General features: G+C 32.3%; 1 protein-coding gene across 1 annotated transcript; it reads right to left on the reverse strand.

Moving 5' to 3' along the window:
* Window positions 1-3,414: 3,414 nt before the first annotated feature.
* On the reverse strand, window positions 3,415-11,342 carry LOC131595604 (calcium-transporting ATPase 4, plasma membrane-type-like). Its single transcript, XM_058867996.1, has 7 exons — window positions 10,879-11,342; window positions 7,802-7,856; window positions 5,571-7,510; window positions 5,330-5,488; window positions 4,600-4,771; window positions 4,210-4,508; window positions 3,415-3,995 (listed from the first exon to the last, which is right to left on the reverse strand). The coding sequence occupies exons 1-7, from the start codon at window positions 11,047-11,049 to the stop codon at window positions 3,690-3,692; spliced, it is 3,102 nt and encodes a 1,033-aa protein (XP_058723979.1). The 5' UTR covers window positions 11,050-11,342; the 3' UTR covers window positions 3,415-3,689.
* Window positions 11,343-14,284: the final 2,942 nt, after the last annotated feature.

The following is a 14,284-nucleotide window of genomic DNA, read 5'->3' on the forward strand; positions in this document are numbered from 1 at the left end:
ATATAACCACAAATAATACAAAAGAGTTTGGTGTAATTTAAGACTAAGCTTGACTCTCATGAAAATATCAAACATTAAAAAGACCCTACTTGTTGCCAAATGTTTTACTTTAAAATATTTAATTAAATATAATAAAACTTAAAATTATTTAGTATGCTAACCAGTGTCCTCAGGGCACTCTTTTAGCACACTAAATAAGAAAAATATTATTTATAAAAGTTAACATTTCAAAATTTCTAATCCATTAAATACACGTATATTAATAAAAATCTACCCCTTTAATTTCTTAAATAGTGCCCCACGAATACTAGTTAACATTTCTCATTTTGTATTTAGTTACATAAAATGAATTTGAAAACTACTTTTATGAACAACAAAAGATGTTATATGGATCAGTTAATAGGGCTAGTTTAAAAGGGAAACAAACAAATGGTGTGTAAAATTAGGAAGTTAATATATGAACTTAAGCATGTTTCTCGTCAATGATATCAAGTTCAAAGATATTATTCCATCCTTTGAAATTTAAGGTAAAACTTTTTATTCTATATGTTAATCATATTTTTCTTGCAACTAATGAACTTGGTTTATTGTATATAATTATGAGCTTTCTCTCTAAAAAATTTGGAATGAAATATATAATTTCGGTAAGTTATGTTATTGAAATAGAAATTTATAGATCACAAAGATTATCTCAAAAATAATATATCAATAAAACTGTAGACATATTTAGAATTGATAAATATTAGGTGTTTCTTATTACAAAACAGAAAAATAATAAATTTAGTCTCATGTAATATATCCAGAAAGGTCAATTAGTGGTGGCAAAATTATATCCTATAAATATATTCATATAAAAATTACAATGCAATAAAACAAATATAAACAATATTTATTGAGTTTAAAGATGCTAAATAAATTTTTACTAAAATATTTGCTATTCAAAATCTAGTAATTATAAAGTTCAATATATTTTAGAATTTCTACTACTATTTTGAAAAACCAATTATATTATTGATAATATATCAACGTATTATGTACCTTTCAACTTAAGATCTTATTAAAAAAGAAGTGCTAAACATAGTAGTACGTACATGGACGGAGATCTTATTAACTATATTCTTAATTATGATGTATGAAGGGACTAATGCATGTATGGTTTGCAATGCAATTTTATGATTGATTTATGAAATTATTTCTTTGTGATTCAGTTGAAATATTGCAAACATACATAAAAAAAAAATGCAAGTGAATTTTTATAAAAAAATGGAAGTTAATTTAACTAATGTAAAAAGAGTTTTGTCTCTATCATAAAAGTTTCTTTATCATATTAACATAAAAAATGGATCATCTGAAAGAACGAAAAGAGAAACAGATATATTGGAAGTCAGAGAATCATTTCTACTATCTTTTGTATCAACATGGATGAAGATATATTATGAAAAATTAAAGTATTTTAAGATTCTTATAATGTGCTAATCTTCTAGAATGTTGACATGATTTTTGAAAGCTATAACCGACACTTTAAGCATGTTTTCACTTTTCTATTCCAAATTCAAAGGGAAAACTCAAACATAAAACATGTTTAAGCACTTGTAGTTTTCAGCTTTTAAAAAACATAATATTGAAAACCATTTTTAAAATAATGTTTTCAAAACATTATGACCATTTTTTTTACTTTTTCAATTTTTAAATTCACAAAACATTTTTTAAAACTTCATCAAAGATGTGTTTAATGAGTTGAATATGTAATTGGTAACTTTAAGCTAAAGTCGGAAATAAGGATGTGCATCATTGGGCTGTTGGGTGTCATAGAGGAACAAGGATGTCCATGTGGAAAGTTTCACAAGACCGCTAGATGAATAGAAGTTGATAAAAGGAAGAGTTAAGGATTATTCTGCAGCTGTAATGATTAATAAAAAAGTCATGAATAGCTGCCATGAAGATAGCCTTGTTGCCTGGTACAGACCGAGGGAAGGGTTTGTGAAGCTTAATAGTGATGGTGCTCATGGTAGTGATGGTTTATCGGGTTGTGGTGGTTGTTTCCGTAACGATCTTGGCATATGGCTGGGGGGTTTTGCTAAGTCTATAGGCAGAAGCAGTCCTCTTATGGCTGAATTATGGGGTATTCTAGTGGGGATTAAATATGCGTATCAGCATGGTCACATGAATCTTGAGATTGAAACCGATTCTCTAATGGCGATTAATCTCATTAAGAAAGGAGGCAGGAAGAAGAGTGGAAACTGCAGTTTGGTTAACCAAATCATTGCTTGGATGGAGAAGCTTGAGGTGGTTGATTTGCATCACATCTTTAGGGACACTAATGATTGTGCCCACATGTTAGCTAAAGAAGGGAAGAATTTGATGGAAAGAGAGACCTTTTATCAGGAAGCTCCTGGATGGTTGGGAAAGTATCTTAAAAAAGATAGGATTGGTATTGTTTTTTCTAGAAGGATTGTTTTGTTGTTTTGGGCTTCGGCCCTCCTTATTAACAAAAAAAAAAAAAATCTAAACTCGGAATGTGTGTGAATAATATATACATACCTATAATTAAAATGTGCAATTCATGTGTGAAGATATATTGTGATAATCAATTTGCAATTCATTTCACTAATCATCAAGTGTATCATGAGATGACAAAGTACATCATCAATTTGTACTTTATTAAAGACATGATTGAATTGAACCGTAGGAGAATGTAGTTGAAAAAGTTGTTTTTGAAAGACAATTTGGAAATGTGTATAACAAATCATTACTTTGGTCAAAGGTCAAACGATTTGATCAATTTTTATTGAAGAGTGATTTAAGATGAAAGAGAGCGGCAATTAGTTGATGGTGGGCGTCAACGTTGTTTTGATGACAACGTGAAAATTTGTGTGAGATGCCCAACAAGGGCCGCAAGAAGGATGGACAATGGAATTTGGATAAATTTGTTTATACCTCAAGCATGAAACGGTTGGTGACTGGTGACGCTTGCCAGTGAAGCGCCAGGTGCATTGAAACTTGTAGCGTACTTAAACTTTTTCTATCATTTTTCCAAAAAGAGAATTTTTTAGAGATAGAGAAAGGAAGAGATTCTTAGAAATGTATAATGCTAAGAATTGGAAGATCTTTGAAGGTTATGAGTTGAGAACTTGAGATATACTTTCAAAGTATACTTTAGAATTGAATGATTCATGTATTAAGAGGAGTGATTGAGTTTCAAATGGGTAGAAATTTAAAAGTGTTCTCAAGAATTTATTGAGCAAATTTCTCCAAATTATTTGTAATCTCTTGTTAAAATTTTTGTTTGGTAGTAGGTCAGAGAGATGCTCTGTGAGAGTATCTTGTCCCTGTTAGTTTAAGATTTATATACATTTAGTTGATAGATTGATTATTATTTGAGACTGTTTGGTTTGAATCTTTGAGAGAAATTCATTAACATAAATTTCAAGATGTAGTTGCAAATGAAAACACAACCACCAAAATTTCATTCAAGTTTGCACAAAAGAAAATAAAAGGAGAAAAAATTTCACACTCTTCCGGTACTTTATGCCAGGTCAGGACCAGAAGGAAGTGCCTCATAACCATCATGATGCTTTGTTGTTGTATCTCTTTCAAGATGTAGTTGCAAATGAAAACACAAGAACCAAAATTTCATTCAAGTTTGCACACAAAAAATGAGAGAAAAAATTTCATACTCTTCCAGTACTTTATGCAAGGTCAGGACCAGAAGGAAGTGCCTCATAGCCATCATGATGCTTTGTTGTTGTAACTCTTTCAACTGGTATGCATTTGAGGATAACAGCTAAAGGCATGCTAAGTACACCAAATAACACACTGAGTAACCAGAATTGCCAGGTTAGAGGAACTGTGCTGGCAAATGTTCCAAGGAACTCAACTATGATTACTTGAAATACCGCTGTGGCGAGAATAACACTTAAAAATATCCAGCTATCAAACATGCCTTTGAATATGTTTATCTTTTCAATTTCTCGGCTGTTTATCTCATTGAACACCTGGTAAAAGAGAGGGAAAGCAACAAAGTAAGCAGAACAGAATGGAACTAGATCATTTTATTTATATACTTTCCTGAATGCATCACTGGTATTTAAGAAAAAAGTGATATAGATCATAGAGGCAATAACAATGTTAAATGTCCGATCCGGTTATAAAAAAGTTTGCTACCATAAAATCGTAGTTGGTTTCTATAAGGGGTATGAGACACTTTACCTGGCAAAGTACAAAGGAGTTGAATATCAAAGTGTTGAGTACTGCAGTTGAATCTGGGCCACTTAGTCCCAATAGTCTCTTCCCCTCAAAATTTAGGACTCCAAGGACAATTAGTTGATACAGACTTTGACCTAAGATATTCCTCCACATTGGTTTGGTAATAAAACTTGCTTTTCTTCCAACTGGTTGTCGTTCCATAAGTCCGTCATTAGGAGGTTCAGTAGCCAAGGCCAATGCACCAAGAGTGTCCATAATCAAGTTAACCCAAAGTAACTGAACAGCCGTTAGTGGAGCAGCTCCTGAAAATAATGAAGAAAGTTTAATCTCAGTTTCATGAAACGTATTCAGCAAGTTTTCAGTGGAAAACAAAACTAGTATAAATTAACAAACCAGTGATGCATGCAGAAACAAAATTAGTAATCAGAGCAACAACATTGACTGTTAACTGAAACTGCACAAATTTTTGAATGTTTATGTATATGGCCCGTCCCCATTTAGCCACTTTGACAATGGTAGTGAAGTTGTCATCCATTATAATCACATCAGCATTCTCTTTTGCAACCTGTAAAAGGAAGGTATAATTAAAACAAAAATAGTATAAAACATCAATTAGGCATTAACTTATAACAGATACTGGAACAAGTAGAACAAATTCTAAAAAGATAAGTACTAGCACTCACTAAAAGCCATAGCTTTTTACCAAGTTATTTAAGAAAAATGCTTGATTCTGGGGGAATAACTTGATTACCAAAAACAAAACAAAAAAACATGTAGCAATCATGTCGAAGAATTTAGGGATAAGAAAAGGAACTTATGTCTCAAAAGACATCAATGTTTAGGGATCGAAAGTATGAAAAGATTTTCAAAAACTGCAGTTTAAGTTATCTACTGCTTCCATAATAAAGATAACAATAGAATTGTTCAACAAGTCTCATCTATTAATTTAAGATGGATCCACCTCTCTAAAAAGTAGATTCAAATTAAGCAACTACATAAAGATAATATGTTTGTACCTTCAACAAGATTCAAATTAAGCAATTACATAAAAATAGTGCAGTTGATTGTAATAGTTAATACTGTCAGATTCACCATGATAAACCAATAATAACTAGAGACAAACCTCAGTTCCAGCAATGCCCATGGCAAGCCCAATATCTGACTCGTGCAGTGCAGGAGCATCGTTGGTTCCATCACCAGTAACAGCTACAACCTCACCAAACATATTCCTCAAACGGGTTACCAAGGTATGCTTGTCAAGAGGTAAGGATCGTGCCATTACCTGAAACCATAATAATCACATTAGCAAGAACAGCATATCATAAAAGAGAATTGAAAGTCTCGGGACATAATGAGATCAAAACCTGAATTCTTGGTATGATATCCTTCATTTGTTCTGGAGTCAAATTGCGAAATTCTGGTCCTTCTATAGCTACACCACCCTCAGTAAGTATACCACATTCTCTAGCTATAGCTTTAGCTGTATTTATGTTATCACCAGTGACCATGCGGACTGATATTCCAGCTGCTAAACATTTTTGAACAGCTTCCTTAACTCCAGGGCGCACAGGATCCTTGATTCCCACAATGGTTATCAAAGTATATCCATTTTCAGGGATGTTGGTTTCGCCTTGTGTTTTATCTATATCTTTGACAGCCAAACAAAGAGTTCTCAAAGCTTCATTAGCAAATCCATCTATAATGTCATTTACAATCTTTGCTTTCTCTTGAGGAAGATCAACAGTTGTTCCATTATTATCAATGATTTTATCACACATTTTCAGGACTATTTCTGATGCACCTTTGCAGAAAGCTCGGACCCTTCCATCAGGAAGACCTACGAGCACAGACATCCTCTTCCTGTCGGAATTGAAAGGCTCAACCTTAAGTATCTTACAGGATCTACGCTGTTCATCGAAATCACCGCCTGAAACCAAGCCAAATTCCAATAACGCTGATTCTGTTGGTGTTCCCAATATTATCTGCTTTCCTTCTTTGTCTTTAACAACTTCCGATGAAGTATTCTGAAATATAGCCTGCAAAAGGATGCTTAGAACTTCATCAGATATCTCTGATTTCAATTTATCAGTACTCCCATCACCTTTAATCTCAGTGGTCTTTTCGCATATCCAAATTTTATCAACCACCATATGGTTGGTCGTCAATGTTCCTGTCTTATCGGTGCAAATGCAACTAGCTGAACCCATAGTCTCACACGCAGAAAGATGTCTCACAAGTGCCCTATCATTCATCAGTTTTTTCATTGCAAAAGCAAGACTGAGTGTTACAGCTAATGGCAATCCTTCAGGAATCGCAACAACTATAATGGTTACAGCAATAGCAAAGTAGTCTAGTAGTTTCAGTGCATCCTCTGAAGACCAGCTGCTAAAGTCTCCATGAACTGCTTTTTCAATCACAAATCTTGCTGTCAACACCAAAAATGTCAGCACGGCAAAAGTCAAACCAATTTTACCAATAACTGTAGCTACTCCATTCAACTTCACCTGTAAAGGAGTCTCATCCTCTCCTCCCTCACTCAAAGTTTCCATCAACTTTCCCCATTCAGTCCTCATGCCAACAGTAGTAACTATCATTTTCCCCTGACCGTCTTGCACTTTGGTTCCCGAAAGAAGGAAAGGTCTTCGATTGTCTATGTTTACAGGTTCACTCTCACCTGACAAACTTGATTCATCAATTAGCAATGAATATCCATGTATAAAAACTCCATCAGCTGGAACTTGATCGCCGGTTGACAAATGAACTATATCTCCTACTACCAAGTCGTAAATTGAGATCTTCTGTCTTTTACCATCCCTGGTAACATGAACATCTATCTTTTTCTTTTCTTTGTCCAAATCTCTGAATTGTAGAGATTGCTGGTAGTCACTGATAGCAGTAACAGCAACTACCAAGAATATACTAAGTATGATTCCAAGACCATCATAAACACCCTTTGGCCACCCTTCAGTGGGAAGCCCTATGCCAATGGAAACTAAAGCACAAACAATTAGAATGATGAGTGTTAAGTCATGCAGTGCATCCCAAACAAACATCAAAAAGCTTTTAGATGGTTTCTCGGTATAACGGTTGACCCCATATATCTCTTGCCTGCTATGTATACTGTCTTGATTGACACCTTCATCAACTGTGACAGAAAGTTTACTTGTAATCCCTTGAACTTCACCAACTTTTTTAAAGTTCTTGTAATCATGGCTTCGAACAACTGATGCAATATCATCCGGTTCGATTCCAAAACCAGCTTCTCTCGTCTTTTCTGATACATTGAATTCAGGTGAAGCAATAGCTGCATAAGAAAACCAGACCAGTTTGGATTAGCTTGTGGAAGAAGTTAGACCTTGTAAGTATAAAGGAATTGAAGCTGGGGGCTTTTGAATATAAACTAGAAAAATGGCAGTAGTAGACTCTCTACTAACTACCACCTTCCCTTTGTAAGCTCTCATTGCGATATATTAAAAAGAGTAGTATTGTATTTAATGTGTAAATCTTATGCATAAATGTCTCTAAGTGCTTATTGAAAAGTTTATCTAAAGCAATTTTATGAGTTTCAATTATTATAGAAATTAGAGCACCTTACCATCCGTAAAATGCAGTGCTGCTCGTTGAACATTGATAACAGCCCGAAACTTTCCCTGATGTCAGTTGTAAAAAATATATAGTCAAACTAGAAGTAACTAATTCACAATATGTCAATGAGGAAAAAGATTTTATAGGGGACCCAACAACACTAACTGATATGTATAAAGTTCATGCTAACAGTGAAGAACTTTAACAATTATGTAAACTCTTTAAAGCAAATAATCTGCTCTAACTTTAAGGATTCTGACAATGACATGTAGCTAGCTACACAAGATCTTCTTCATTTTCTTCCTTCCATGGAAGGATCCAGAAATATTAACAAGTGGGGTCAAGATCTTATTTAAACAGTTATAACCATGTAATTTTATCTAACGCAAATAATCATATGATATTGTTTACGTTTAATTATATCTTTAGTTTCTCTATTGTATCTAATTCACAAAAATTAATTTTTATATTTCAAATAATTTTAACATATTTGAATTAAGAGTACTCATTTTGCAAATTAGTTGAAAGAGATTAACCAAACAATCACTATAACATATTTTTTAACTATAAAGTAATTTTTATGTGATTAACTATATATATATATATATATATATATATATATATATATATATATATATATATATATATATATATATATATATATACACGTACTTTGTTGCATAAAAAAATTCATTTATTTTTATAATATATGCACAAAATTAAAGTATAGAATGACTAGTATGTATCATTAGTGATGTGTACAATATATGCACAAGATTAAAGTATAGAATGACTAGTATGTATCATTAGTGACATTATGTGATGGGGGCATCGCTATATATTACATAGGGTCAGACATTATGATGCCTTATTTATAGTTAAAATGAAATTTTGGATGTGGGGTCAGCTGCCCCCATTTTACACTATGTAGATCCATCCATGCTCTTTTCTTTATTTTGTGCATTATTAATGTTTTGAAAATATTAATGTAATAATGTAACACATAATGTGTACATTTATTTTTTATGTCTTATATATATTTTTAAAACTATAATAATGGAGAGGAAAATCAGAGAGAAAAAATGGAGAGGATTCTATCTCAAAAAAATGTTGAACATTCTATAATCAGAAGAAAAAAAATACAAGTTCAATAAAGACAAGTGGAATTAAGGATTTTGATAAATATGATTAATAATTAAGTATATTTGAGTCAAAAATATATTTGTAATTCAAAAAGAAGTTTGAAATTGAAATAGGATTCAATATTAAAATTTCTGTTTTTAATTATCTGACATTCATTTATTTACTTATGGGCAAGAGAAGCAGACACAAATTTCTGTTTTTTAATTTTCACACATTTTGATTCCTCCGATAATGTTTCCTCTTATTTTCTCATCCAAACAAAATAAGCAATCATCATTACTTTTAACACATTTTGATTCCCCCGATAATGTTTCCTCTTATTTTCTCATCCAAACAAAATATTACGGATTGACGTGACTTTGTCATTATGGGTCATGTCCTCAACTGGACCAATTTTCATTGGCAGCAAATCCGCCACATATTACATTGCATTTCGCAACAGATTACATTGCCTTATTGTTGTTATTGGGTGGAACTGAAAACAATTCCAATCGCCAGTGGGTCCAATTTCTTACGTGGTAGTATATTCGAATAATTTAACGTGCAACGCATGAAAAGTACGTAGTATCTCTTTTTATAGATTTACTGGAAAATTCCACGAAGTTTCGTTATGGCATCGGCAGTCATTATCACAAATTGAAAAAAGTTGATTTATATTTTTTTTATATAATTAAGTGTATGGCTAAACAATAATCTTAGTTTCATTGTCCCTAAAGAAATACTTATAAAATCAAAATTTCACATGGGATGCGCATTGACCAAAGATTTAATCAAACTCACTTTATAAAAATGATATATATTACAAATAGGATAGTTTTTGCATACTAGTCAGCGCCATTATATCTTCAAAATAGTGAGTAAATCCTTCTTGTGTAAAAACAAAAACATAAAGTTTCTGGTCAAAATTAGTATAACTGTTTTTGTTTGAAAACATAAAAAATGGTTGATTTTAAAATGTAGCGTCTAACGTATGAGATACAATATTTATTTGCAAAGTGGCAATAATTCATTCATGTATTACATGTTCTTCATTATAGTATGTACTTGTCACATGTGATAAGCATATGCTAAAGTCATTGAAAATATAAAATAAACGTAAAATAAAGATGCAGAACACTTGCTAAAAAAATTGAGTTGTGTTGGCCACTACTAGACATGTGAAAATAAATAGTAGTCCCTGAAATAGAAAATTCAGCTGTAACGCTGGTTTCAATTATCTGACATTTATTTATAAACTTAAGGGACACATGGACAACATTGTTTCTTCTCTTTTATTATGAGAAGAAAACAACAACAAAATGGGCCACTCGATGCGGCTGTATCATTATAATATCAATGTTTAAATATAATAGAAGTGATAAATTTCTTAGAAAAAATTTGTCGTCTATTATGGTCCTATAAAACTTCAGGGATTAGTCTTTACAGTAACGGACAGAGGATATTAAGTGGGGGAGAAAACTAGTAATGTTATTGGATGATGATATTAAACTTGTTTAAAAGATTAATCGTGTATTTTTTAAATTATTAAATACTAGTTAATAAATTAATGGTTATAATTACTGGTAACTATAACCAGAAATAAGCCTGCAGAATTGAAAATTCAAACACTCTTCTCCCCTTATATTAGAACAAAGAAACTAATAATAGAAACATTATACAACACTTTCATGGCGTAAAATGCATTCATTCAATACTTTTTTTTTTAGTTTCGAAAAGGAAAATTCAGTTCGGAAACATTTGAACTATTTTTCACTTAAAATGTGAGTTTTATCTTTGGAATATTTGGAAAGGACCATTTGGTAATTTAGCTTTCTGCGAAAAAAAGGGAGAATGACACCTAACTTTTAAGTTTTTCTTTTATTAACAGTAGCTATTAAGGAGAATCAAACAGCGCGTAACCAAAAAGGGAAGAAAAAATAGATTGAAGAAGAAAAGCGATGAAACCTGAATTTTCCTCTGCTTCTCCTGAGCTACAGCGCGTTTAGCGAGATCAGCTACGTTGCGAAACCTCCGGCGAGGGTTTTTGACCAAGGCGACGGCGGATCTCCATCGACTGAGAGCTTCGATTGAACGATCCTTGTCTTCCAATTCGAAATCCTTGAGAAAACCTTCCATGGATTGAATCTAATAACTAACTCTGTTTCTGTTACTCGCTTCTAAAGAAAATCGCGCTGCAAAACCATAACCAACAAACCGAGGTAGGTTTGTGTGATGTGAGAGAGAGGGTTATTGGGCGCAGAAACGAAAGGGCGAAGATTGAATTGGAAAGAATAAGAGAGAGAGGCCGTGTTGAAGAGTGGGCATTTAACGTCAGCATAAACACGCTATAATGGAAAGTTGACCCAGTAGTAAGTTGGAGTAATGTGAAATGTTTGACAAAACTAGTCCACTAAAAAAACGGTCGAGATGGAGTCGCAATTATCTTAAAACTTTTGCGATTTTTCAGCGTAAATCACTTATAATTGATTCTATACTCTCACTGTCTCATATGTATCTTATTTGAGCTCCGGATGGTTTATAAAAAAATAATTAAATATATTAATTTTAATAATAAAATTAATATCATTCACTAAAATTCTTTTATTTATTTGGATAGTAGAATAGTTGAAAAATATAAAAGTAGTGTTTTAAAAAGACATTTATTTCAAGAAAAAAAATACAAATAAAATACTTATTATGATAAAAAAGAGTAACATAAAACAATGATAATAATATCAATATTGACATCAGCTAATAACAATATTGTTTTAAAACCCTGCTAGTATTCCATGCGATGTACTACAAATCGTACTATTTCTTTTTTCAATTACAAAAAGACCGGCTTTTATTTTCACAATTGCCGGCTTTCTTTTGACAAATAATTTTTTTTTTTCAAACATGTTTCATTCCACGTTATTGAAAGAAATTTCAACAATCAAACTTTTCTTTTTTATAAATAGTGCAACTTAATTATTATCGTGGTCATCATAACGTGTGTCTTAGGCATATATGTTTTAAAAAATCACATGTAAAAGAAACAATAATGAAAAGGACACTTCTAAAATTTATGTAAAATTCAACCAATCAAAGTTTTATTTTTTATTAGTGTATATAGTTTTACCATTTAATTTTTCATTGGGTCTTTTGTATTATAAGTCCATTATTTATATCAGGAAATTTCTTTGTACAGATGTGTGGAAAAAAACCCTAAAACCCTAAAATATTCGGGAAAGATTTATCTCCAAACGCATTCATATTTTTGAAATAATTTTCGGGGGTGCATCTTCGAACGCACCTCAAATCAAAATTTTAAGTGTTTCGGGGATACATCTCCGAAAACACTCATTTTACACTTGGACGTTAAATTTAAACATTTAGTAATATTTTCGTAGATGCATTTCCGAAAATATTCAGCTTATACCACTTTGTTGCATGAACTATTTCATTATCCTCATTTCACCCCATAACCAAAACCCTCCAAATAACTTCATCCATTCTCAATTTTTATTTTCGTTTTAAAACCAAGTTTCAAGCGTTTTATCATGTTAAAGAAAGCATAAAACACTGCAATTTAAGATAAATTTTCCTCATTTCATCTCTCATTTCCTTGCATTAAAGCTGATTTATGGATGAAAAACCTACGTTTCTTCGGAAATGTACTTCCGAAACCCACCTAAATTATTTCGAAAGTTCATACCCGAAACCATCTGATACAGAAACAAAATTCTTAACAAATTTTCTGTTTGTGCCTGTTTTAAATATGGTGCACCTCGACATGTTTCTGAAAGTTGTTTCGGACAAGGTGAATGATGATGCTAAATCAGATGAGGTGAAGGACGATGTTAAAACGATTATTATCGAGATAGATGTTCGGTAAAAATTTACAAATGATCAAGTTTTCAATGCTCGTCAACATATGCTTGAATAGGTCCGAATGGAAGCTAGCAAACTCGGATTTGGTGTTGTAATTGGAAGGTCCGACAATGGCATAAGCAGAAGCAATCATTTGTAACGATGAGATGCGAGAGAGGTGAGAAATATGTTTCAAAAATTCGGAAGTTAAAACGTGATGATACCGGATCGAGAAAATGTAAGTGTACGTTTAAAGTGTGCGGATCATATAGGGTGGATGCTACGTGGCAATTTAGTTTCATTTCTAGTAAACATAATCATGTGTTGGACATCAAGCTACAAGGTCATCCAATTGCAGGTCGACTTAAGGCGGAGGAGAAAAAAAGTTATTTCGGAAATATTGATAATCAAAGTTGCGCCGAGAAACATACTTGCAGATTTGAAACGGAAAAGACCACAAAGTGTTTCAAATATCAAGCAGGTGTATAATGAACATTATAAACGAAACATTGTGAACAAAGGTCCGAGATCCTAAATGCAACAAGTTTTGAAACTTTTGGACGATAACCACTATTTTTCAAGGTACAAAGTGTGTGATGATAAAGCCAATGTCCGTGAAATTTTTTTGGATTCATAGAGACAGTATCAAAGTGTTCTACACATTTCCAACCGTCCTTATAATTGATTCAACATACAAGACCAACAAATATAGGCTTCTGCTTCTAGAAATTGTTGGTGTCACTTCTAGAAATTGATTCGAAATGTACATTTCACCCAGTTTGTACTGAAGATGGGTGACAATTTAAAGGTTATGTAGAGTACTTTTCACAGATACCCTACTAAGGGTCCGATTGAAATGGATGCGAAGATTGAAAGATCGGGAGAAGATGTTACCAAAATGTTCCAACATCCTTAATTACTCGTTTATAACAACATGTAATGTTAAATTTCTATTTCAATATCCATGCAATTTTGACTATCAATGTTAAATTTATGTTAAGCTTCTCTGCTTTTTAGGTTTTGTTTTTTGGAAATCATTATTTCGGATATTTCTGATATGTGCTTTCGAAATCCACCAATGGGTGAATTCGGGAATACATCTTCGAAAGCACCCCTAAAGAATGAAATGTGGTGCGTTCGAATATACATCTCTGAATTCAGGGGGTAAAACTAGAATTTTGCCAGAGGCCCCTAAGAAGGTTAAGGGGTGTACAAAGAAATTCCCCTGATCATAAAGCTCTTGTACCGATCCTTATATATATATATATAGGGGACGACTCAAGTGAGAACACTTGGTTATTATGAGAAATGAGAACAATGAATCACGACCATTAAATTTTGATTTTGTTGATTTTAATGGACTAGATTGGTTTCTCTTTCTATGATCCTTAATATTTATTTTAAATCAAGATAGAAATAGAAACCAATCTAATCCATTAAAATCAACAAAATCAAAATTTAATGGTCGTGATTCATTGTTCTCATTTCTCATAATAACCAAGTGTTCTCACTTGAGTCG

This window comes from Vicia villosa, linkage group LG4 (genome assembly GCF_029867415.1).
Source record: "Vicia villosa cultivar HV-30 ecotype Madison, WI linkage group LG4, Vvil1.0, whole genome shotgun sequence".
In the NCBI taxonomy this organism is placed as follows: Eukaryota; Viridiplantae; Streptophyta; class Magnoliopsida; order Fabales; family Fabaceae; genus Vicia; species Vicia villosa.

Excerpts from the sequence above, each read along its gene's own strand:
- LOC131595604 (XM_058867996.1), bottom strand. The coding sequence starts at position 11,049 with ATGGAAGGTTTTCTCAAGGATTTCGAATTGGAAGACAAGGATCGTTCA. Across the intron at positions 7,857-10,878 it reads AGAAGCAGAGGAAAATTCAG|GGAAAGTTTCGGGCTGTTAT; the intron begins GTTTCATCGCTT and ends AACTGACATCAG. Across the intron at positions 4,509-4,599 it reads TGTTTCTGCATGCATCACTG|GAGCTGCTCCACTAACGGCT; the intron begins GTTTGTTAATTT and ends CATTATTTTCAG.